This window comes from Panulirus ornatus, chromosome 53, assembly GCF_036320965.1.
Source record: "Panulirus ornatus isolate Po-2019 chromosome 53, ASM3632096v1, whole genome shotgun sequence".
Lineage (NCBI taxonomy): Eukaryota > Metazoa > Arthropoda > Malacostraca > Decapoda > Palinuridae > Panulirus > Panulirus ornatus.
This window is the reverse complement of record NC_092276.1, coordinates 2458816-2486063: the sequence shown is the minus strand read 5'-3', so window position 1 is coordinate 2486063 and position 27248 is coordinate 2458816. Positions and strand designations below refer to the sequence as shown.

General features: G+C 38.8%; 2 protein-coding genes across 6 annotated transcripts in view; one reads left to right on the top strand and one right to left on the bottom strand.

Annotated features, from left to right (window-relative positions):
- LOC139765168 (protein FAM185A) overlaps positions 1 to 27248 on the bottom strand; it is a 54775-nt gene that overhangs the window by 14274 nt on the left and 13253 nt on the right. For 3 of the 5 annotated variants that reach the window (XM_071692419.1, XM_071692421.1, XM_071692422.1), the window contains exon 7: positions 21369 to 22379. The exons of 1 other annotated variant lie outside the window; for it this stretch is intronic. In XM_071692419.1, the coding sequence (XP_071548520.1) occupies positions 22329 to 22379 (51 nt within the window). In that variant the 3' untranslated portion in view covers positions 21369 to 22328. Of the gene's footprint in view, positions 1 to 12204; positions 12283 to 21368; positions 22380 to 27248 lie in introns of those variants that run through there. One more of the 5 variants, XR_011716597.1, reaches the window with a different exon arrangement.
- Positions 205 to 27063, top strand: LOC139765167 (gastric triacylglycerol lipase-like). Its single transcript, XM_071692418.1, has 10 exons — positions 205 to 344; positions 2425 to 2761; positions 16161 to 16288; positions 18010 to 18248; positions 20443 to 20557; positions 22028 to 22271; positions 22673 to 22825; positions 23949 to 24033; positions 24276 to 24418; positions 24698 to 27063. The coding sequence occupies exons 2-10, from the start codon at positions 2606 to 2608 to the stop codon at positions 24860 to 24862; spliced, it is 1428 nt and encodes a 475-aa protein (XP_071548519.1). The 5' UTR covers positions 205 to 344; positions 2425 to 2605; the 3' UTR covers positions 24863 to 27063.

Sequence of the window (27248 nt, the reverse complement as noted above, 5' to 3'; positions counted from 1 at the left end):
GTTTATCAAGCCTATACGGAACTGAGCTGCCGGACGCACGAGCACGCATGGCCGAAAACACAATAATTTTTTATAATTCACTCTGCTAGTGATAACATTGAAAATTAAGTTAACTTGTTCCTATGTATGATTTTTAGCATATCTCCAGAATTATTCTTGATACCGTTAAAGGGATATATAACAACCGTAAAAAACTCTGTCGACAACTTTCTTCCATTCACAGCTCAAATGAAAGTTCAGTAACACTGGTGATGTGAGTGACGTAGCATCCCGAACTTCCCTCTCGCCTGCTTTCTACAGACACTATTCACTTTAACAAATCAAGTCGTCTACTTATTAATACTGTACGTATTTCAACTGTGATTATGCTCACACAACACACACACACACACTATATATATATATATATATATATATATATATATATATATATATATATATATATATATAATATTACAGTAACCAGTGTAGTTTGGGATATACAATCGTACACAAATATCAATACAAATGTCTCCATACATAAGGATGCTTTTCCCTCACTACGATTAAATACCTCGAATTCCGACAGAGAGGCGGTTGATGCGTTTCGTGGATTAGTCATTTCATCTCACGAATAACAGCTTTCTTAGCGACTGCAGTTAAAATGCGTGACGGACATGTGACCAAAATTAAAGCCGGGAGGGAGGGGGGATTAATATAACTTGTGCTGTACAACAACTTCCGACTAGACTTACGAAATATAACTGCGTAAGACACCGTTATTTTACGCGGTTCCATCGTGCACTGTTAATTAGTTACGTATGCGCCTTCCAAACGTAAACCACACACACACACACACACGTTTCACACAACCACCACAGTGCGTTCAGACAAGTAATTTGTAGGGTGGCTGCAGGTCGATAGCACGGCCCAAGTTGGACGCCTACTTCCAGTCGTTGAACTCGCCATCAGACCACCATCGTTCTGGTCCAAGTGTGTCACGTATGGGTTATATACGACGTTAAGGCATTTTGTGAACGTTCGCGATGAATTCTGAGTAAACATGATGAGGACGAACAATGTTTTCACCATCTCAAATCGCCGGACTCGTTTTCATGTCATCATTAAGTTTTCCTTTGGAATTTGCTAAATACATAATCTGTGCATTAATATTTTGAACCATACATTCATTAATGTTTTATACAGAAGTATTTTTTCCTGTAGTATGCTTCAATTTTCATTATGGTGGCCAATACATAATCGTATTGATTTTCGCATGCTATGGGTATCAGGTATCAAAAAGCGAGTAAAAGCTCTAAATCTTCCTTTGAGAAAGTGAAAAGCCTGTCTTTTGAATTGTGCTAGGTCACTGTTATCGAGAGAGAGAGAGAGAGAGAGAGAGAGAGAGTGCGTTAGTGAACTCCACCTGCTCAAGGTTACACCGCAAGTGAAAGGTCACGTTGTCGAGGCTGTATCACAGGGATAACAGTCTTGTCAAAGAAATTCGGTCTCCTAAGGAATCCACGCTTCCCTGCTACTGGAAGTAGCGCAGCCTTTTTAGGTAAAACAGACGTCTGTAGAAACTTCAAGACAGAACAGTGGTGCGACGATAGAATTATAGAGGTTAGATCTATTCTTGATTCTGGAACAGCAATATCTGTCAATAGGAGGACTGTGGTCGGCACAGCCTCGCACAAAAGAGTACTTGTCCTTGAAAATGAACAGATTTGTTATGATTCCTTAGACGAAAGCAGAGAAAAGAGAGGCAAAAATAATCCTGGAGAAGGTAATACGTCTTGCAGAGTAGGCCACTGAACCTTGCTAAAGTGTCACATTTTCTGTTTAGCGAGACAGGAAATGGGAGGAGGGTCGTCAAGAGAAACGGAGAGAGAGAGAGAGAGAGAGAGAGAGAGAGAGAGAGAGAGAGAGAGAGAGAGAGAGAGAGAGAGAGAGAGAGTTGTAATCAAATTCCAGTCCAGGCGAGACTTTGGCGACAACGGCGAATGTCTCAGATGAAGAAGGATGAAGAAGGAAATCGTGTTTGGTCGAGATGATCAGGATCGTGAGTAGGATGTCTCATATAATTGTATGGGTACAAACACAGAGACATACACTTAAACATGTATGTTATTCTCATATTGGTAGTATCTCACATACACACAGACACACACATAAACAGACAGTAGGGATGTTTGTTTATTTTTTCAAGGAAAAAGTCTAAAAGAGGACCCATACGAGTGTAAATTTCCCTCTACATATTGTACAAATTGGTAATTACACTTACGAAAATCTCGTATATCGTTTAAAAAAAAAAGTACACTGTCCGCAATACATTTTCAAGTATGAAAAATTACGAAACAAGAATGAATAGCAGAGTAAACAATTTTGAGGTAGCAATACCTACGTTAGCTATGAATAATTGCACTACTGATTTTTGGTTTTCAGGCACGTGACAGCCACAGATCGAAAACACATCGAAGTCAGAGAATCGGACGCGAGGGCTCCCCAGAACACAGACTGCATGTGAAAGCTATACTATACACTCAGTGCCACGGAGGTAACAGCAAGAGCAACAGGCATCTCGTGGAACCAGTCTCGTGTCCAGTTTGTGGTCGAGCGGTGAACTATGTCGTGGGCCGTCCTGGCGATGCTGACGGTGGCGATGGCGGCGGCGGGCACAGTGGCACTGCCTCCCCGCGCCCCTCGACAGACCTCCTTAATGAGCGGGATCGTCAACATGCTCCTCCGCTCCAGCACCACCAACACCCAGACAGAAGACACGGTAGGTGGTGACCCCTGGTGCGACAGGCTGCGTAGCCGCTCCTCGTACTGCACGCGAAGCCTTACGGTGGTAATGGCATCACAAACACACTCAAGTTTTACCTTTTAGGTCAAGGGCTTCCGTCATGGACAGGCCCACAGTCCACCCACCTTACCCTCAAGCCATGTACGTCATTCCAGTACACCCACCTTTACCCAAAACTTCCCTGTCAACATTTCAACCACACCCAGACATCCAACGTGAGTACCCCACACCAATGCCCAAAGTCCGCTCCTCCTCTCCCTCTCTACAGTGATAAGAGAACAGTGAAAGTGTTAGGGTAGGGCGGAGGGAGGAGAGAGAGGTTGTTGGAACACCTACAGGGGACACTGAACCAGGTCGTGTTTATGGCCAAGAACTTTACCGTCCCCCTGATGACGATAACACCAGTTCAAGCCTGACGACCAAGGTATTATCGGGGAACACTTGACGCACCAACTTCAGCCGACCGATATACGCACCGATGCACTAACAATAACACTCGCCAGCCAATGGTGTTACATTAAGCCCTTCGACCGACGCGTAATCTTTGGTTTCTTCAAACTGTTATATAATCTAGAATATCAGAAGCGTAACCTAACGTTTACCCTTAAGGTATCCTTTGGAAGCGGAGGATAAATAACTTGAAATTAAACTAATGCTAACGGTAGGCCGCACAAAACGGCCACCGATTCGATTGGGCAGAAGAAACATCACTTCGTGTCCCGGCATCACAACAGTCTGTGCGAGGGAGGAAAAAAAATCTAAGATATAATCTAAAGAAAGTAGTTCCAGATTAATATCCTGAACGTTTTGTACATTCGTGTATATATGAGCTTTTCAGTTATTCATTTTACGATTAATACACAATCTCCATCTATAATATAGTATGTAAACAGCATAAGAGTTAAAGATAAAAAAGTGTCAACTTCATTTTCAATTTACATCCTTGACAATATCTATACCAAATAAAACCATACCAAATAAAGATTTTTAAGATGTAACGGAAAAAAGTATCAAAATCAATCACACAAATTTCAACTACAGGAGCACCAGGTAACAAGCAACCGACTGAAACCCAGAGAAAAGATTAAATACAGAAGTGGGAATGTTTTTTTCCGCTAAGTGTACTTGAAGATTGGAATGAATTACTCCATGATGCAGTCACTGTAGTCTATACACAACTCAGACATTCAATAAGCAACTAGACATTCATTTTGACGACAATGGGTAAGCTAAAAAAAGTATATTCTTTCTAACAGAAAGGTAAGAGCACATTCAGCAGAAAACCTCGTTAAAGACAAACAGATCTGTTATCTGTTTTATCCCATGCAAATCAGAGCCAGAGATCGTCAAGACGTTGTGGGCAACTGATGATAACAAGAGAATTATGGTTAGGTAGAGATAAGTTCTAACATCGCAACAAACCTATATTCTTTGTAATCCATTCTTTAAAAATTCCTCTACTCACAATTTAGTTAAGGAGTGTGCGAATTAGTTATCTGTACGATGAATAATGCACAAATTTAGAAACGACTGCTCTCAAAATTACCTGAAAAAAAATCCACAGACAACTCTTGTGAAAGTTAACAATGATGATTTGATGAGAAGAAAACTTTGGGGAATGGAAGGTCACTGTGGACAATAAAAGGATCGTTATATGGTGGGCTTACACCACCACTGGCCCACATGCTAGAGTAACAGACTACAGTTGCCCCTGCTGGTGGTGGGCTACACCAGCCACCCTCCTGCTAGTGGTAGTGGTGGGCTTCACCAGCCGCCCACTTTCTCCTGACTCACCTGCACCATTAGGGGAAAGAAACCGCGGTCGTCTGACAAGGGTTCGCCCAGTGTTTACAGACAGTCTCGGAAGTGCATCGATCCGCTGGTTCAAGGTACGACATTAGGATGCTTCGACGCTGCAGATGTCACAGCTTCACTCTAAGCAATTATTTTCTCGTCACATAGTTAAATAATGTGCTTGCAGGTATCAATGTCTCAGGATTAACAGTAAGATTGCGATACTTGGATCGAAAATAAAATCATCATTAATGCACTTCATGATATTACGCTGGATATATTATACCAGTGGTTCCAACAGTGATCCTAATGGACTCCTAGGATAGATTGACCTATGCAAGGATCGATAAATGTTTAGGGAGATCGACTAGGGGTCCGTTTAATTCTAGCGGTAAAAAAAACTTTGAAAGGATAAACAATTAATCGTATTTAAATTAAAGGAAAGGCAAAGTTTCTATGCTTCGTATAATAAAATGAAAACTAGAATCTTATGATTATCATTAGGCCCATCCATTATTTACTGAGTATGTGATTAGGGTCGATGAAGGCACAATAAATCTGAGATGGGGTCGACAGATTCAAAAGTCTGGGAATCCCTATATTATACTAACCAAAGCCCAAAAACTAAACATTCGGTTTTTCGTATTTCCCAGTACCAATTACATGCTCCTTGGTGCACGTATTGCCTGCACCCGTTGCGACTCCTCATACCAAGGCCCGATGTTTAGTTTATGACGAAAACACCGACATCTCTCGTGTGGGGCAGGCTAGAAAACCGCCTTAAGACTGAGCAACAACCAGCAGTAAAAGAAACTGGGCGCGGCAACCTGAGAGAGTAAAAGTTCACCCCGAGCGATTTACGCCGGCTCTAGCTCTCAGTACTTACCCCTGCGTACATTGTTTTCTCCCGACAAGAGCCGTGAACTTTCATAGTAAACCCATCCTGCTGTGGACAACCTATCCCAAACCTCACCTCGACGCGGCCTACTTTACACGATATGTGATTTATAGGTTATCATGTTGCACTGGGTCTCGCTTCGCATGACGCCTCTGCCCTTACCATCAGTGACTTATTTTTGGTTCTGAGTCACGGGAATGACTTGCCTTCCCCAACCTGTCCTTCCCTGTGAGAGAGAAAGAACGAGAAACTGTAAGACTCGACAGGACGGAGGCTGTGAGGAGCTCAGCGATAATCAAGTATCACTTCAAAGAACTCTCGTGACCAAACCTAGTAACGCGTTACGTATTAGACTACTGGTCTTCCCTGGGTGCCTGTGAATGGCGAACTGAGAAGGACGTAATCCAACGGGCCGTAAACGTGACTTGGGAGGCTAAAAACAAAACGGGAGGTTGTATCTGTTAGTGCGTCGTAATGCTCCTGAAAGGTAGCAGTCAGAGTTCAAGGTTGGTATGTATGTATGCAAGAAGGGCTCTTGTCTTCCCGTCGGGTCTTAGGGTCACAAATGTTGGATTGGTTGAAGGAAGAGATATTTCTATAAATAGCAGGTCCACGGATCGAAAATACGCAGACCGATTCTATGTGGGCTTTAGGCCTATCGACTGCCAGGGTCACGATGACTACCAACTTCAAGTTATCAGCACCAACCAGAAAACATTGAACGTGAAGTTATTCAAGATAATTTCAAGACCATACAGAAGCTCATGCTGCTTTTTATTGCCCTTAAGACCGTTTGGCTAACCGATTCTAAAATATTACATCTCACCACTTTAGTACTGGTGATTTATTTACAAGCTGTACCTTAAAACTTTAGTGTGCACGGGCAAGTGTAAACTCGTTTGAATACATATGGATCATTTACAGTGATACAAAAGGAAGCAAGTTAGCTAGAAAAGAAAAATATCTAAGTCAAAGCAGCTATTAACTGAGCACGATCTTCAACGCAGTAGACCGATAGCAAGCTTAATGAAAAATTTGCACAGTATCTTGTGTCCTGATGACATGAGCCACATGCATAGTGAGAGTGTATGTGGTCTTACAATTATTTTCAACATGAGGAACGTGTTAAAGATTTTTCGGTTGGTGGATGTAACTTACGCTGACGGCCTTAATGACACTGGCACTTACTTGATAGGCCTAAAGCCCAAACAACCAACCATCCACATGCCAGCGAAACACGTTCATGAGCGATAATAATAACATAGAGCCACCAGCACACTGAAAGGTAATGAGGACAAACGTTCAAAGTGACGAAGAGTCAAGGAACTCGGACAGGCCAGCCTAAGAAGTAAATACCACCATATAGAGTATACTCGCGGAGGGACACATCACTTTAACAGAGCGAATGGGGGATAGCCCTACGAATAGCCATGAATGCCATGTTGGAGAGATTCACGATAAGGTTGAATTACGATGACCACTGTGGAAGGTACATAAATCAGGCAAATACTATACGCCCACAGATTGACAACAATCTTAAAGCTAAAAGAATGATGGAATAACCCATAAAGGATATTGAGAACAGAAAAAAGTTTACATTTTTTTGTTTACTAATATAGAAAGATGATTAAAAGTTTAAAGAGACAGCAAGTAAAATTCAAGCTAATATGTGACTATTGAGAACTTAACAGGAAACAGTGTAATGAGCTATTTTGCAAACTACTTTTACGTATTTTACACGATCTTGAAATTTATATGAAGGATCAAGAAGAACCTATAAAATGCTAAGCAGGTTCAACCAAATCCGTAGATCGGATAGAGGAGGTTATCTTCCATGTGAGCTGGACGACGGGTCACATGACAGATAACCTTCAACCTCTAATGGGAATCGATAAACCCTCAGACGTAGAGATTTTTAATCGTTAGCTCTTCGATAAGCGTAGCCTCTGACCTATGTAATCTATCGGAGTTCGAAATCATTTTTTTTTTACCTTTCAATTATTCTTTGAAAGTATATAAAAACTTAACATTAGTTTTAACGTGTCGTTCGAAAAGGATGCGCACTTAGGCTGAAGAGCAAATCTCTTAAGAACCTCATGTAGTTATTACTGAACACCATAAGTCACCATATAGGACTGAACACTTCGTCCGAACACCAGGATGGCGCCGGGATCGTTGGCTCATCAAGCACAGTTGCTTTGGTGTGATCAACTCTGCTGCAATAAACTGGTCGAGGTTCCACTCGCACATTGTGGCTGACATGGCAACACCGTGAACGGGTAACCATAGGAACAAGTCATTAGCATACAATGTGTCTCCAAGGTCACCATGTCCGTAGTGAACAAGATCTAAAAAAAAAAAAAAAAAGGCTAACTTATAGAATGGTCTAGGCTACCAAGATACTCCTTCCTTATCACCGTAATATCTTCCAGTCCTTTAAGTTTCTGTCTTGCTAACGTTAATACGGTCACAGATAATTAGATGACTCGCACGTAACCTTCAACCCTCCTCTCCTAGGCTACCGATACCACCTGTATCATAGTTAATATTCTGCTCATATACGTAAATAGCTTATACTTATTTCGATGGCAGTCATCGACAAGGCCTTATATATATATATATATATATATATATATATATATATATATATATATATATATATATATATATATATCCCTGGGGATAGGGGAGAAAGAATACTTCTCACGTATTCCCTGCGTGGCGTAGAAGGCGACTAAAAGGGAAGGGAGCGGGGGGCTGGAAATCCTCCCCTCTCATTTTTTTTTAATTTTCCAAAAGAAGGAACAGAGAAGGGGGCCAGGTGAGGATATTTCCTCAAAGGCCCAGTCCTCTGTTCTAAACGCTACCTCGCTAATACGGGAAATGGCGAATAGTACGAAAGAAAAGAATATATATATATATATATATATATATATATATATATATATATATATATATATATATATATATATATATTTACCACTGATGAAAACAGAGTAAAACAATGAAGAAATATCAGGTATTCAAAACTCGTGTCCGTCGCACATCTTTTTTCCCCCCGGCGGTTACTGATAACTAGGGCTGGTGAAAGGTTAAACTAAAAGTTTGGTAATTATAGCGTCTACCTTGTACCGAGAGGAAAGTCCGCGGCTTCCGCTGATCATCTTGTTTGTATGTTGTCAGCGACCATGTTTTTTTGGGGGCCCAGAGGGTTATCGCAAGAGACCAAGTGGGTAAACATATCCAATCTTTGTCCAGTACGGGTTATATGCTTGACATTTATAAAGTTCATTTTTACTCTATGAGAAATTGTGTCAAGATTGGGTGTTCATTTTAATATCATGGGGTTCCTTAGGAACAATCAATATCATAAAAGTACCATTGTCGAGAGGGTAGAAACAAGAAAACTCATTATCAGGGTTGTTTATGCAATGTGCATTTTTTCCCCCCGAACAGGGTTCTCGTAAACATGGAGCGACTGGACTATGAATCTTGATAACCGTATGTTTTCTTCAAGCGAGATCAATGATAACCGGACGTACACGGACGAAAGCCCTTTGGTCATAGAGATATGGATCCCATCTAACCTTGACTCTAACTCTCTCGCTACCTACAAATAAGAGTGTTCCATCAAAGCAGAGGTATTTGAAAAGCTAAAGATATACACTTAAGCGCCCAAAACCTTTGATGTTTCTTAGTGTTGAGACTTATTCAAACATTTAGAATTCTAGAAATGGCGTCAATCCTGTCCTCTATGAATAATTTTCAAAATACTTATATCATCTGAGTCATTTCCATGCCTAACATATAAGTTCCTGCCAAATGCTAAAAACTTCTTTGCCTGAATCAAATACATAAAAGATCTACAATGATTAAGATATATCCCCCTACATATTAACGTGCAGCATCCGACATTCTCCAAGCCATGGCTTCACAAAATGGAAGCTTTCTCCAATTTTATGAAAAGACCCGCATCACGCGAGTGGACAAACCACACCGCCATAAATCCAGCCGGATTTCACTGGAATGAGAGATTTCGAAATCATGAATGGTTTGGAAACGGACGTACAACGCAATGCAGTATTATTCAAGTCGTATGGTAACGTGTCTTCTATTCTTTAAGACATGAACGATATTAATTATAAACTATTCTCTAAGCAGTGGAACCGGTTATTCGTTAGTAAGAATCTAAAATAACAGTGACCACTTTCCTTTGAAAAATTAGAGAAAGTGAAAAATTCTCTGGTTTAAGTAAAAAATGTAGCAAAAATGTTGTTCTGCCCTTTCAAAACAAATGAAGGCACCTCCTTAAATGGGTAACCTGTATTTAAGAAATTGCCGTAATTCTAGGAACGGAAAGGGAGCTGGCCAGGAGGTACAAAAATAAAATGTTCCCAGCGCTGCAAAATTGAGTAAGCCTGGCTGCACGTGGCATAAACCTAGCTCATCGTGGGGACCAAACACTAATATACGCTTTCTAGATTTACCTGCTTTTACTCTTGTGATGTACAAAAGTTCTGTCGCATTCAGATACCCAGGTTACAGTTCTTTTGTCAGTAACTCGGTTAATGAATGACATGTCCACGAATTTCTTATTCTTCATATAACATCGACATTGATAGTAATTTCAATAAACAATAGATGCCCGTGCTATCTACACTGTGTAGTTTCTGGACACCCATTTAATCTGCTTCGCTCAGCACCACCGACAACAACAGCTAAATATAAAACGGTAAAGCCGCTTGTATTTCAGAATGGAGTCTTTAATATAAATCGCCATAGATTATTGGCAATGTGTATTGACATGATACATAGGGCTTGGTCGTTAACATGATGGAAAAAAAAAAAATACCGACAAGCGAGGTTGGCCTCAAAACGGCCATCATATATATATATATATATATATATATATATATATATATATATATATATATATATATATATATATATATATATATATATATAAAAGAAAACTTGGCTCGTGGGTCACGATCCCTATACATATATATATATATATATATATATATATATATATATATATATATATATATATATATATATATCCATGAAACATGAGCCGTTTTGGTTCAGATGTCACACGTTACACATTTCATAATCATTCGCTCCACTATAATTTACGATGGTGCTGCGTAATTTTAACGTGAGGGTAGTGAATTGCGTTTGTCTTATCACAAAGCAACTACTCACAGTAACCTTCACTACCTACCTCACCACGATACCTCCCAGAAGGAAGGCGTGCTTATTTTTCTATATCAGGTAGAGACTTAAGAAACGTTGTGGTAGCTCAAACATTTAATACTTCTCGATATAGAGCCATTCGTAACGTTACACTTCAACGAAAAAAAGGCCTAAGTGGAACGCACTACACTGAGAATGAGTCATGGCGATAAGGGACCAGTGAGGTGATCTTAGGGTGACCTATGTCAACCAGAGGACGCAGTTTATCAACGTTAGTATATCACACACAAAGGGTTGAGTCGTCGTACTCACGGTGATAAATTGTCGTACTCAAGATGTTGAATTGTATGTATCGATTTCTTTTGATGCCAATACTGAACCCAACAGAACCATTGAAAAACCCTGTTTTCTTGTCTGTTATATATATATATATATATATATATATATATATATATATATATATATATATATATATATATATATATATATATATATATATATGCACGCCTTTTTCATCTTTAGTGAAGTTATGTCCGGAACAGAAGGGTGAGCCTTGGAACAAAGATCCTGACTAGGCTCCTTATGTGTTCTTACATTTACAAAATAGAAATTAATAGAATAGAATGGAAGAATTATTACCCTATCAACAACGATACTAAATTTGATGCAAATAGAATACAATAGGAGTAAAGAGAAAGGGCTAAATCTCACATATCCTTAACATAAATGTAGATATGATTAATGGTTAAAAAAAATCAGTGACAATGATGTCAAGCCCTGATTACTCAGTTTTACATCAGTCAGACTAAAGATCTCAAAAATTCTTGGCACACATATCGCTATCTGACTCTCCCCACTTTATATTTCCTCATCTCTTCTTTTTCCCTTTCATTAACCTCTCTATACTTCATTTAAGACCAAGCCTTGATTTGGGTGGACTATAGTTTGTGACTGGTCTAAAACGTAGAATAAAATACTAAATCATCGCACCCTCAATAATGACACTGAAAATTGTCAAACAGCGTATAAAATGTACAATAAGGATTCTGTGATACTGCCTTCTATCACCGGCTCTCTCTCGGTAACAAATTTCTTTAATCCTAAACGTTGTCACTCAGCTGAAAGTAGTAAATGTGACGTCATTACATAGATCAGCCTCTGTCTCGCCAGTACTATCAAGCACATCAGAATAATTACAGGTGAATCATATTCCGAATAACGATACCTGGGTATCATAAAGATTCAGATCTACGATGTTTCCCAATCAAGTGGTGACACTGCTGGAATTCTATTTACCCAAGCAAAGCATTAAGAATCCCAATCACTGGTTTTACCTTTTCTTTCCCCGGCAACGATACGTATCTCTATATAAATTAAATATACAACTAGGAGTCACTCTTCTAACTCTCTCTCTCTGCACCTAACCCTTACGACAGATGCAATGAACAGCCCTGCTAGTAGGCTCGGTGTAGGAATAACCCTAGGTAGCATTCTGAGCCCCTGCTATTCATTTTGTTCTTTTACTTACCCCATGTATCAGAGAATTCCAGTTTACTCTATTTTGCTGATAGATAACCGTCTGCCTTCACACAGGGATTCCAGTGAACTGAAATATAATAATTTGTGAACTTAGCAGGATGTATAACCGAACTTTTTTTTTTCGTTCATTTGACAATAAATCATGCTCATGATCAATTCAAATACCACTTTTACAACAAACCAAACTTCATCAGATCATTGTATATTTGTATCATGTCCAGTATAACACTGTGATTGTCCCTGTTGATCGCAGGGGGTTAGTAGGGATGTGTGGAACCCATTATACCTTGCCATATAGTAAATTAGGTCAGGGATTGATGACTAATGATAATAGAAGATATTTTATTTTTTTTTTATTATACTTTGTCGCTGTCTCCCGCGTTTGCGAGGTAGCGCAAGGAAACAGACGAAAGAAATGGCCCAACCCCCCCCCCCATACACATGTATATACATACGTCCACACACACAAATATACATACCTACACAGCTTTCCATGGTTTACCCCAGACGCTTCACATGCCTTGATTCAATCCACTGACAGCACGTCAACCCCGGTATACCACATCGCTCCAATTCACTCTATTACTTGCCCTCCTTTCACCCTCCTGCATGTTCAGGCCCCGATCACACAAAATCTTTTTCACTGCATCTTTCCACCTCCAATTTGGTCTCCCTTTTCTCCTCGTTCCCTCCACCTCCGACACATATATCCTCTTGGTCAATCTTTCCTCACTCATTCTCTCCATGTGCCCAAACCACTTCAAAACACCCTCTTCTGCTCTCTCAACCACGCTCTTTTTATTTCCACACATCTCTCTTACCCTTACGTTACTCACTCGATCAAACCACCTCACACCACACATTGTCCTCAAACATCTCATTTCCAGCACATCCATCCTCCTGCGCACAACTCTATCCATAGCCCACGCCTCGCAACCATACAACATTGTTGGAACCACTATTCCTTCAAACACACCCATTTTTGCTTTCCGAGATAATGTTCTCGACTTCCACACATTCTTCAAGGCCCCCAGAATTTTCGCCCCCTCCCCCACCCTATGATCCACTTCCGCTTCCATGGTTCCATCCGCTGCCAGATCCACTCCCAGATATCTAAAACACTTCACTTCCTCCAGTTTTTCTCCATTCAAACTCACCTCCCAATTGACTTGACCCTCAACCCTACTGTACCTAATAACCTTGCTCTTATTCACATTTACTCTTAACTTTCTTCTTCCACACACTTTACCAAACTCAGTCACCAGCTTCTGCAGTTTCTCACATGAATCAGCCACCAGCGCTGTATCATCAGCGAACAACAACTGACTCACTTCCCAAGCTCTCTCATCCCCAACAGACTTCATACTTGCCCCTCTTTCCAAAACTCTTGCATTTACCTCCCTAACAACCCCATCCATAAACAAATTAAACAACCATGGAGACATCACACACCCCTGCCGCAAACCTACATTCACTGAGAACCAATCACTTTCCTCTCTTCCTACACGTACACATGCCTTACATCCTCGATGTAGTAATAAAGTACAGTTGTACCGTACGAGTCTCGCCTACGGCCAATCCCTCAAAATCTGCCAGGCGATTGACCGGGTTCCTCCCTACCCGCCCTTCTTATTGGTGGAGAGCGCTGACTCTGCAGCTAGTGTACGTCTGAGTGTGGGAGAGCGTTTACAGCTACACATGTAACTGGTGGAGATAATAAGACTGAACTAAAACGCCTCATCACATTTCTTTTCGAATTAGTTTTAAGGCCAGACCATCTCGCTTGGACCATGGGTCTATTTCTCAATTTAACTATCTAGATCAAGTGGGACGACAGATCTGCTGGGGTGATATCGCTCAAGTAAGGACTCTGTACAAGATGGGAGGCATGAACAATGAACAGTTGGTCTGGGAGGAATGAGTTTGGAACTCAGCTTGGGGGGTGTACCAGGGTCACACAGAGTTGGACCATGTCGTGTAATCCCAAGGTCAGGTTGTGTTCATAGGTAGTAGCGGCGTCGGTTTTAATAAGTAGCTATGGCAGATGGTGTCGTTGTTAAATACTATCGATAGGTCGGTGGTTTCTGACATATACCTGTAATAATGATGTGCTGACAGTAGTAATGATAGGCCCTACCCCTACCAGTAATGAATATATACTACCATTTCCTCCTGTGTCTTGTTGAAGACAGATAAGGCAAGGTTCGCAAACAGTACTTGACATATGATCGGTTATAGGATCACACGAATTCTAGTTCTCATTGTACATAACTGGTCAGTAATAATTTAGGACGTGAAGGATCCTTTGGAAGAGGCATTTGGACGACCTTCCCAACCCTTAGATGTCCGTAGGTGGAAAACTTGGCAAAGTATGAGGAGGAGGAGTGTGTAGGAAGAGAGAGGAGGAGTAAAGAATGGAGCTGTCACGGGAGAGGAAAAGTTGTGAGGAGCAAGGAGAGTGGAGCTGTGAAGGGCAGGGCTGTGAAGGGTGAGGAGGGGTAGTGGGGGCATGAAGTATGAGGTGGGGGGGGGGGGTGTGACAGAGGGTCCTCGAGGACACCAGCACTCTCACATGGTTCAAGTGTCCGCGTGGTAGCCCTAGTAGCCGGATGGGAGGGTGAGACATGGGAACCTGGAGAAAGTAGGGGAGGGGGGGGGGGGGGAATAACGGCCTTATCCATTCACCAGATATACACGTCATACTCTCCCTGCCACTGGTTACCTGTATGTACATTACAGGAAGTTCTATTCTCGTAGGGTTCCAGTTCTTGACCTGTCTCTTATTATATAACGTTTTAACACTGATCAAGAATAACAGTGTCCCTAACGCTGATCCCTGTAACACGCCACTGGTTGACTTGGCCTACATAGAAAAGACTCCTCTGACATGCATCCACAGTTCCCTCCTGCTACAAGGATACTCAGTCCTTGTTCTCTTAAACCTTACATCAGATAATTCATAAAGTTTTTGGATTCTTCACTTGCCTTGTCCATATAGTTATCTTTCACGGTTTCATTCCTTCTCATTCATCATACTCAATCCTTGTTCTCTTAAAGCTTTCAAATGTTGGCTGTCCGTTGTATGTTCTTATGATCTTTAGCTTTGTGACTTCTTTTATCAAACAACATCTCTCTTTTCTGACCCTTTCTCTCTACTCACATCTAATGGTACCAATCATAAAGTTCAAGGGACCTTCCATAACAATATTCTGTACCTTTACTGACTGGAATTCTCTTTCCATGTTCAGCACTTGGAATAAACTGGATATTCAGAATGTAAACTGATACTTTTTTTGTACAGGGTACATTATTCTGAGAAAATATGATCTAGAAACATATTATGCCATACACAAATCAGGTCAGCTTAAAAAATACTGATGTGCATTGGTGGATGAATGAAATAGAATGACTGGGGACATGGTTAATGCAGACAGCATACATAAATTTCAGTTGTATGATGGTAAACAATGTTCAAGCGATATAAAACTCTCTCCCCATACATAACAACTAGGTAATTATAAAATGGTAATAACAAGTACCTTTTCTTTTGGAAACCACTGTGGGGGAAAATTTAAAATTAAAGTTTTTAGTATTCTAAGTTACAAATTTGAACATGCCTCAGCAGGCATCTCAAAAAGTAGTAAAATATGACCATAAAATAGCAAATATATTAACTTCCCAATCTACATTCCTAAAACTCTCAAGATGGCTTCTAGTAAGAATTCTCTCTCTGATGCTGAGTATGCTCATTCTCAACAGCATTCTCTGGGATTTCATGTTATTCCTTCCAGTGCAAAGAAGCTTTAATTACAGTATCTTCCTATAAGGCAACAGACTAAAATGTCAGAACTTAAAACCAAGAGATGATAACACTGCTGTCTACATTTTATTGCTGTTACTTTCTGTGATTCAAAAATTAAGCTAATGTCACAATCTGTGTTACAGGCTGACCTGGGTCGTGCTGCTGGCTACTTAGTAGAGGAGCACAGTGTGGTGACAGGTGACGGCTACATCCTCACCATACACCGTATTCCTCCCTTTGGAAATCCCACCCGCAGTTCTGCAAACATCAGGTTAGGCTAAAAACATGCATACACATACAGCAGTTAGCAGTGCATTCCATCAACCTCATAGGTGCAGGTTCAAGTCCCAGACAGGGATGCTGGCACACAGCCAGACAAGCAGTTAATCCTTCCATGTGGGGTTGGTTGATAAATGAGTACTTATCTATGGTGGGTAAGGAGGCAAATGTCCTGGGCATGTTGAGGAATGGCTGGAAAGAAGGGTCACTATCTGTGAGACCAGAGATGGATATGTCTGACAGTATAAAAGTCCATGCAGTGTTGTATAAATACAAGGCATGGGTCCTAGATAAAAAAAAATACAGTAGAGGGTGGATGTGTTGGAATTCAAATGTCTAAGGGCAATGTGTATGTCTGATGAGTGTGGTCTGTAGAATATTGTAAATGATAATAAGGAATCAAATAGATGCATAACTGCAAAGGAGAAACCACCAAAGTAAGAAGCAACATGACTTGAGAAAAGAGGTCTTGCACAGAATATCATTTAGACTTCTATGATTGTGAGAACTTAATTTTTGACAAGAGATGATGAATGGATTGTGCTGAAAAGACTGACAACATCCCACAAATAAGGTTAGTTAAAAAAAAAACCTAATTTTAGATAGGAATGAGGGATACTCCTTCAGAGAAAATGGAGGACACATGTCCAAGGAGCCTTTTATTAGTTGGCTGTGACGGCCAGTGAGGTTCCACAGGATTCATTCTTAGGGCAATTACTATTTCTGACTCCTGTTACTGACTTATTAGGAGGTGAGAACTCATTTGCAGATTATGTTAATGTTGCAAGAGATGCAAGGAATAACCAGATATGCTTCAAATTATGAAGGGTCCTGAAGAAGCTTCAGAGGTAGTTAGATGGCTGATGATGTTCAACTCAAGAAATTGACAGTAATGCAGAAGGCTCACAGTGAAAGTCCCAGTATGACTATAGTGTGGAAGGAGACAGGTTCATGAATCTCTTTATTAAATGGGCTTAAGAGGTTAACAGAGTACCCACAGAGCATCAAATTAGGAGGTGTTCAATTAAGTATTCATAGATCAAACCTAATTTAGAAATTGCATCTCTAATTTGGTCATCAAACTTAAAGAAACATAGTGATAAAAGAGAGATGATCAAGAAAAGGGGCAAAAACAAATGTGATATTTGAATTGAGAAAGCTTCTTCTAAGTTATGAGGAAAGATTAGTTAATAAATTTCTCCAACATGGAAGAGGGAAGAAAGATTCAATTATGACCTATCATTTTTCAAAATCAAAGTGACAATGTCAACAGTGAAGAGTTTCTTGAAAAATGCAAAGAAAGAGAATGAGAGGCTATAGCAAGAAATTAAGAAAAATCATGTTAGAAATGATGTCAAAAGGTTTTGGATGAATTGAGAAGGTTAAGCAAAGAAACTGGGAATGCACACAATACACACAAGCTTAAAAAATTGCATGATAATCAAAAAAAAAGTTCGACACAGAAACCCACAAGTTTAAAACATTTTCCACACTGTATAAATATATGCACACAATTTGTTTTTTTTAATAATCTTATTCAACTGATAATAAAAAACTACCTTTCATACAGCTTTCACAACTGCTATGCTCTACTTTCATTTTTTTTTTATAAAAACATCTTCATTCCTTTTAGTCATAAGTGAATGACATATTTGGTGATCTGTATATGCAATTATGTTCTTTTATACTGCATAGGATTACATATTCCAACAGAAAAAATAGACTGGACCCATACGCCAACATCACTAGTGATTCTGTGAGTCGGCAGGGCAACAACATCAAGCCAGAGGGTTGGGATAAGGTGGACAACCCTAGAAACACAGCAGAGATCCCTAGCAGACATACACATGGAAAAGATGACCAAGAAGTTGCAAAGAAAGTGGTATTCCTCCAACATGGGTTAATGGGCTCCTCTGACAACTGGAATACAAACACAAAGCAAGACTCTCTTGGTAAGATATGCTCATGAAGCAATGGATATTTAGTAATCTCATTACAAACAGGAAATATGCAAGTAAGGCTTATCCTCATGGGGCTTTGGTAGCCAATATTCAAAATAACATTATCTTAAGCTTCCACCATCAAGAGTTTGATTACATAAATTTTTTACTACTTAAAAATTATCTGTGAGGCCCTTATATGTGAAATTATTTCCAACACTGTCAAGGACCCAGAATTGTCTTATGTAGTGTAGGCCAATTATATCTATACAGCTAATGAGCTTATATACCTCATTTAAAAGGCACTACATTATTTTCTGTGAGATAGATTGTTTCAATCAAACAAGATGCTTCAAAGATCATTTTGGTATGATTGCAACAGAAGTTATCTGATATGGAATGATTATCATCTCAATACAACTGCCTACTTAATTGAATCTTGCTGTCAAGGCAGATGATTTGGCATCAAAATCATGGAAACTGAGATATGGTGCTACTAAGATGGTGGAAGTGTGGATCTTTCAGCTTATACACTGCCCAACATCGTGTCTTTTCACTTTCTACAAGTCCCAGACAGGGTATCTTTCACTTTTCACACTTTCCCAAACAGGTGTCTTTCAGTTTCTACTCTGCTGAATCAGTCTGTTTTAAGCTTCCAAACCATCCTTAAGGTATTTCTAGTTTTCTATACTCTAAAGTGTGTCTTTCAGGTTCTGCACTCTCCACCACAGTGTTTCAGTTTGTACAGTGCCACAGCAGTGTCTTTCATCTCTATACTCCCCACTAGGCCATCTTTCATTTTGTACATTACTGCAACAGGGTTTCTTTTAGTTTTTCTACACTCCTATAACAATTTGTATGGTCAATTTCTCTACAGACTCAACGAGTGCCTCAGTTTCTACATTACTTGAAGAGAGTACCTTTATATTATCTGCAGTGATAAAATGAGATGATCTTCAGTTTCTAGATTATCTCAGCATTATCGTTCCAGTTTCTAAATTGCTGCTACAAAGTGCATTCCATACTTTCAATATCTTACATTGCCCCAAGAAGATGCCTTTAAGTCTCTATACTATCTCCAAAAGATACCTTTCAAGTGTCTTTATAACTGTAATAAGAAGCCTGTCAGTTTCTATACTCTCCAACAGGGTGTTTTTTAATTCCTGTACTAACCCATTAGGAAAAATTTGAGCTTATTCATTACTCTAACAGGCTGACTTTGTTTGTAAACTTTATGAATATGTAACAATATTGTATCAGACTATTCCAACAGTGCGTCTTACATTTTCTATATTGTTTCAACAGTGCTTTCATCTTTTACACTCCCCTAACAGGATGGCTTCCAGTTTCTGTACTTCCTAATAGTACAGTTTTTGTTTTCACCCTACCATACAATGTCCTTCACTTTCTGCACTGCCATAACTGTGTTTTTCAGTCTGTATACTGTTCCATCAGAATGCATGTCAGTTATTACATCATAAGCAGGCTGCTTTTCAAGCTATACACTTCCTTGTCAGTGCCTTTCAGGTTCTCCACAGAAGCATGTTTGCCAGATTCTACAATGCAATGTTGTACATTTCAGTTCCTACACTTAATAGGGTTTTCCTCAGTTCCTAAACTGCAATATATTACCTTCCTTTCTTCACAGTCCTCAAACAGGATACCCGTCAGTATCTATAAAACAACAGGTTGTATTTCATATGCTGCATACTTCAAGCAAGGCTTCTTTAAGTTTCTACACTTTCAGAGCAGGGTAACATTCATTTTCTTCACTCCTGAGAGGACCTTCTCATTTCTCTTCTGCCTTTCAGTTTCTACACTTTTAAAAGTGTGCTTTTCAATTTCATTCCCTCTGGGTGGCTCTGAATATCTTTCAATCTTTTTATACTTCAAACAGGATGCTTTCAAATTTCTGCTCCCCATATAGAGCACCTTTCAGTTTTTGCACTCTACACAAGTGTTTTATAGTTTCTTCATTTTTTCACTCTGTCTAGAGAATACAGTTCTTAGGCATGATATGCACTGTAATTAATATAATAGTATCATTAACTTAAGATGTTTAAAATTGGATCATTGAATACTAGACGATAATGAGTGATAATGAAAATAATTTCCATAACTTGTTTTTCCAAAGGAGAGTACTTTATAATTGACACTATTCTGTAGATGATAGATAATATTAACTGTAATATTGTGCTATTTGCAGCTTACCTACTATCGGATGCAGGCTATGATGTGTGGATGGGCAACTTCAGAGGCAACATTTATTCTCGAAGGCACTTAAACCTTACCCATATGGAACCTCGCTTCTGGAGCTTTAGGTGAGTTGGATATGAGAATGTACCTACCCAGGAGTACTTAAGAACTAGCTTGCAAAAAGACAGGACTACTGCAAAGCACTAACCACACATGCTACTTGATTCACAACATTCTCTGCTGCCATCTATATCGCATAACTGTCAGTCTTTGTATTTAAATATACTTCTTGTCAAAGTTTTCATTACTCCTATTTCTCATTTGGTTTAGCAAAGTATCAAAAATTCTTTTGATCTTTGTTGTTCAGTTCTCAACTAATTTCTGTTTGGTGCCTTCTTAGTATATTCCAAGGAATTCATGTAGATTTAAATAATAAGTTATTTCAGTGAAATTTTTAGTCCTAGAACATTTTCTTTGATTCCCTCCTTTTGCTGCCATGCATAGATTATCATATATCTTTATCTTCTTTCTAAGTTAAATAGTTCAAGTTCAATCAACCTTTCATTATAGTGCAGATGTTTCATTCCTTCAATTTTGCTATAAAGTTTCCCAGAATCTTTTCATATCATTGATTTCAGCTTGTTTTATTGGTGACCATGCAAACGCTGTAGTATTTAGTTTTGTTTAAATATACTGAATGCTTTCATTAACTGATTCACTAGTACAATATTTTCTATGTGATTTCCAAATTCCAGCTTTTTCCTTGTGATTACTTCTAGACCTCTAACATCTTATTCACTACCATAGTCTTTTACTCTTGGTCCCTTACATGGTTATCTCTGTTACAATGTTTGCCATTTCATGACTAATTTCTTCAAAATTTTCATCACTAACTTTCACTGTTTTCTTTACCCATTTGTACATCAAATTTATAGCTTTCTCTATTTTCACTTTCTTATTTATTCTGGAGCCAAATGCAAAACATCTTTTTACACATGTAAACAATATATATATACCACTGACAGTACACTGCCTCCTGTATACCACAACGCTCTAAATCACTATCCTGTACATGCCCCTTAACCTCCTGCATGTTGAGGTCCCAAGCACTCAAAATTTCAATCCCTCTCTCCTTCCATTTCCACTTTGGCTTTCCCTTTTTCCATGTCCCCTCAACTTCTGACATATATATTTATCCTCTTTGTCAACATCCCCTTACTCATTCTCTCTACATGTCCAAATCATTTCAGCACATCCTCTTCAGGTCTATCAACCATACTCCTCTTATTATCACACCTCTCTTTTATCCTGTCATTACTTATTTGATCAACCCTTCTCACACCACATACTGTCCTCAAAATATAATTTCCAACACATTCATCCTCTTCCGTACATCCTCACCTACAGCCCATATAACACTACTGAGACTACAATAATTTAAACATACCCATTTTTGCCCTCTCAGATAATGACCTCTCCCTCCATCCAATCTAATATAAAAGTGTGAAATGTCAACCCTAAATTTCATACTTTACTGTAATGTAACAAAGTCATTATCAAAATAAGGTGTAAACCTCTGAGTTTTCTTGCTACAGTTATGATCAGATGGCACAGTATGACTTGCCTGCCATGCTGGACTATGTGCTGGAGCAGACAAGGGTAGAGAAGCTTCATTACTTGGGCCATTCTATGGGCACTACAGTGTTCTTTGCTCTGATGAGTTCCCAGCCTGAGTACCAAGGCAGGATAGCCTCCATGGTGGGTCTTGCCCCTGTTGCCACTGTTACCAGCATGAGCTCACCCATCAAGTATTTGGCACCTCTCGTAGATGACCTACATGTGAGTTTATAGGTCATTTTTGAAATGTTGCCCTTTTAAATTCAGCTATTTTGAAACTCACTTACACAGTATTTCATTAATTTCTAATGTAGTCCTGTTATGCCACATCTGAAAAATATAAGAGCAAGCTCTGATTGTCATGTATAAATGCTGTACTGCGTGATAGTTTAATGCAGCTAGTAAGTAACCCATAAACTGAATATACTAAATACAAAAAATAAATCAAAGTGTAAATCAGAACATAAACCTTTGAATACAATGTATATCTCTTGAAGATGTTCAAGCAAAACATAACCATTTTTTACTGATGTACCTTTCTTCCCTATTGTCATTTCTTTGTGATTTTCCTTAAAATGTACTCGGTATGTTTCTAAGTAAAAAAATTCCTCTAATGTTGCCAGTTTGTACTGCGGCTTTTTGGAAATGACCAGGAACTGATGACCAACCGTTTATTGATTTCTTTGTGGGATCCATACCGTGTCTGCAGCAGCCATGCTATTTGTGAGAACCTCCAATTTTTAATAACAGGCTTTGACCCATCTAGAGCTGATGAGGTAAGTAGTGATATGTATATGTATGTGTCTGTGCATGTACGGAATAGAGTGAATTGGAACTATGTGGTATACTGGGGTCAACATGCTGTCAGTGGACTGAATCAGGGCACATGAAATGTCTAGGGTAAATCATGGAAAGCTCTGTGGGGCATGGATGTGGATAGGGAGCTGTGGTTTTGGTGCATTATACATGACAGCTAGAGACGGAGTGTGAATGAATGTGGCCTTTTTTGTCTGTTTTCCTGGTGCTACCTGACCGAAGCAGGAGGTAGTGATGCTGTTTCCTGTGGGACGGGGTAGCGCCAGGAATGGATGAAGGCAAGCAAGTATGAATATGTATATGTGTGTATATGTGTATGAATATATGTATATGTGTATGAATATATGTATATGCTGATATTTATATGTATATCTCTACCTTGCTGATGTGGGAAATGGCAATCAAGTATAATAAAAAAATATAAAGTATACATATATGTATGTATATATGCATGTATGGAAGGAACAGAGAAGGGGGCTGGATGAGGATGTTTCCTCAGAGGCCCAGTCCTCTGTTCTTAACGCTACCTCGCTGATGCGGGAAATGGTGAATAGTATGAAAGAAAGAAAAGATATATATATGTGTGTGTGTGTGTGTGTGTGTGTATGAGTGGATGGGCCATTCTTCGTCTGTTTCCTAGCATTACCTCACTGATGCGGGAAACGGCAATCAAGTATAACAAAATGAATAAATGAATTATATTCATTATACAAAAATCAAATTATGTCAGACAAGGGATTTTTATTTCAGTGCTATTGAAAGTATATACTCTCCATTTCATTACTTATTCACCTGGAATTCTTTCACTCACCTAAACACCTAAACAATTACTGCTTCTCAAAATGTTTATGAACTAAACTTTGCAATACCTTTCAGCAAACATTTCCACAGTATTCATCATGCCTTGTTATCATGTCCAGTCACACCATTCATATACTGTAGACTGTTACCTATTATCCCCATTTTCAAAAACAATGAAATTTTTCCTTCTTCCCTTAATCACCATTATATTCAGATGATACTTCATGAATTTTATCATGTTATTACCTCTCCTGATTTTGAGACTTTCCAACCCTGTGACAGGAAATGGTTCCTGTGATCCTATCCCATAACCCAGCAGGAACTTCTACACAAACACTCTTCCATTTTGTCCAGAGTTTCAACTCAGGTAAGTGCTCTCTGTTTTCTTTGAAATTTCAGAATGTTTCTTAATCTGATTCCAGTTTTGAAATACATTTACAAAAATCACTCCAAACCTTATAATGAAAAAGGAATGCAACATATATTATGTTTTAGATATCTTAGGTATATTAGTTGCATTTACAGGCACTTCTGTTCACAGTATTTGGATTTTGTACTGATGCAGTCCGGAAAGCATGAAGATTCTCATGTTGATCTGATACATTCCAGGCCGGTTCCAGCATTATGACTGGGGTAAAAACAAGAATATATTGCACTATGGTCAAGCACAGCCCCCTGAGTATGATGTCACAAACATAAAGATTCCCATTACAATGTTTTGGGCAAATAATGACTGGCTTACAAGCGAAAAGGTACTTGCAGAGGGAAAATGTTCTAAAAAGTTGAAATATATAGTTAAAATATGGTCAATGTAAAAGGACCAGGGGAATAAGAAAGAATATTTCTCCTAATAAGAATTCAGTTTCATCCTAGGCAGATTCAGTTACATACTCGTTACTGTTATTAACAGTTTGGCAAGAAATATATTTATCAAAAGTACATGAAAATTACAGTTTTCCTATAAAATTTCTTAAGAGAAAATGATAAATTCCTTTTGGTTACATGATTCAATGCTCTTCTTGTATTTCTAGGATGTCCATCGTCTACAGGAGATGTTACCCCACACTGAAGCATGCTACAAAGTTCCTAATCCTGCATTCAGTCACTTAGACTTCCTATGGGCCACTGATGCTAGATCTCTTGTATATGAAAAAGTTTTTGATATTTTGGATGCTGCTGTTCAGAAATTCCAGTAAAGATGAGCATATGTTAAAAAAGAAAAAGAATACCTCCCAGTTTTTCTGCTGACTTTATAACAGAAAAGCAAAAAAAATCAGGTTATATCATATATGGCCTTGAGATTGCTTCTTTAAGAGATGTATATATGTAATTTTTCAAAATACCATACAAAGTTTACAGATTATTTTTCTTCATGACTATGTACCGACTACGTACCATACCTATACAAAAGGCAAATAATTCTCATCTTCATGCACATATGTGGGTGAGGGATTTTAAACTTGTGGAGCACTAGCTAATAATATCACATTTCTATCCTACAGACATGAATATCCCAGTGTTTTCATTCAGTTCATCCTTCCCTGGTTTTTCCCATGTCTGAAATTTGGCTGCTGAACTGTTTCCACAAGTAATTCCTGACATTAGTCTTGTCAAGTTTCCTATTAATGTCCTATGGCTATCTTGTCATTTAAAGAATTGAATCAAAAGTCAACAACATGGCTTCCAAGGAATTCAAAGGTGATTATCATATCTCCTTTTATCCATTATAAGCTGACTAAAAATTTCCTTCCCCTCCTTAAACTGTATTTCACTTAAATCTGGCACTGTCTTTATCCTATTCCATGAGACTTTTTCTGACATTTCTCTCTTTCTTCAAGTGAGGATGCCAAGCTCCTAATGTATAGTCCACATTTGGTCAAACCTACACTTAAGTTCTTAAGCATCTCCATCCATGTGCTTCAATGCAATTTTGAAAGTGCCTGAAATGAATTTTGATTCTTCACGTTCCTCTTATCATGCTTGTCTGATGTTAAGTTTCAAAAAGTTAAATCCATTTTCTGATGTCAAATTTCAAAAAGTCAACTCCATGGTCTCTTTCACAGTTTGATTCATATTACTTCTTTCCATATTTATAGCAGTCACAGCAGTATATCCTCACCTTTTCCCAACTTCACTCCTTTTATATTTGTTAGAAATGAATTTTGATATATGTTTACCCTCTGCAGTGTTTCATTTAAGTCTTTCTGAAACATATTCCACTCACCATTGGTGTGCCCTTTATTCATAGTTTTGATCCAATAAGCACACATGTTCATGTATAATTAAATTCCTTCAAGTAATTAGATAATCTAACGATAAAGGAAGTAAAAGTGATGTTAGGATTTACAGAGGTAAAATAAATCTTCTTGGCATGTCGTAGAAGGCGACTAAAAGGGGAGGGAGCGGGGGGCTGGAAATCCTCCCCTCTCGTTTTTTTTTTTTCATTTTCCAAAAGAAGGAACAGAGGGGGCCAGGTGAGGATATTCCAAAAAAGGCCCAGTCCTCTGTTCTTAACGCTACCTCGCTAACGCGGGAAATGGCGAATAGTTTAAAAGAAAAAAAAGAAAGTGTTAAAATGAAGAAAGCATCCCTTGGAGGTGAAGAACGTGGTGGATTTTGGAAGGGAATATGGTGTTCAGACCATAGTTCTGCATTCAAACAGTCGATGGAAAAAGTTCTGAAGAAGATGGTGAATGAAGAGGGAAATGAGAGAATGTATGAGAGATGCGTTAAGGCAGGGAATGAATTGTGGAGAGGTAGAGAGAGTAAAGCGTAATACTTTGAGGTGGTCTGGGCACATGGAAAGAATGCAAGATGGGTAGTTTACAATGAGACTGCATGATATTATGATTAAAGGGGCTGGTGAGAAGACCACCTGTGACATGGGGAAATAAGAGTGGAAAAGTACATGAAGGAAAGAAATGGTGAAAGACTGTGAGGAATGATGTATGTGAGGGAAGCTTGTAAGGACAGGGATAAGTGCTGTGGCCACCCCCTTGTTGGGAGCTTCTACAGGGAATGAGCATCACAGATATGGAAAAAAAAAAATTTTTACTGAACCATTCACTTTCAACAACATCAAGCAGGGTTGTAATAAAGTCTCCTCTTACTCTTCTTGTCTTCTAATGTGAACAAACTTATAGTCTTTAACCTTTCCCTATAACACAAATTGCTGTTTCAACTACTATATACAATGCCTTTCTCTGCACTATCGATTCTAATCTTCATATTTCTTTAAATGAGGAAACAAAATTTGAGATACTTATTCTAATTAAGGTTTCACACTGTTGTGAATATTCTATCAAACATTTCCAGTTCATGTGTGTCTGTGTTCCTAACAAAAAAATTTGTATATAAAAGAATATCTGTGAAGTGTAAATAGAAATGAAATAAGAAATTAGTTTTATTCTGTATTCCTATTGTAATTATGCAGCTGTTACCAATAAATTTCTAATAAAAGAAAGTACAAGTAAGATATTTAACATCAGATGAACAAGTAACACAAAATTACCAATATCATAATGCTTATGTTCACTATTTTGCTTACCAAAGTAAGTAAGATGAAGACTTTATCCAGTGGTT

Excerpts from the sequence above, each read along its gene's own strand:
- LOC139765167 (XM_071692418.1), top strand. The coding sequence starts at position 2,606 with ATGTCGTGGGCCGTCCTGGCGATGCTGACGGTGGCGATGGCGGCGGCG. Across the intron at positions 18,249-20,442 it reads CACAAAGCAAGACTCTCTTG|CTTACCTACTATCGGATGCA; the intron begins GTAAGATATGCT and ends TGCTATTTGCAG. Across the intron at positions 24,419-24,697 it reads ACTGGCTTACAAGCGAAAAG|GATGTCCATCGTCTACAGGA; the intron begins GTACTTGCAGAG and ends TTGTATTTCTAG.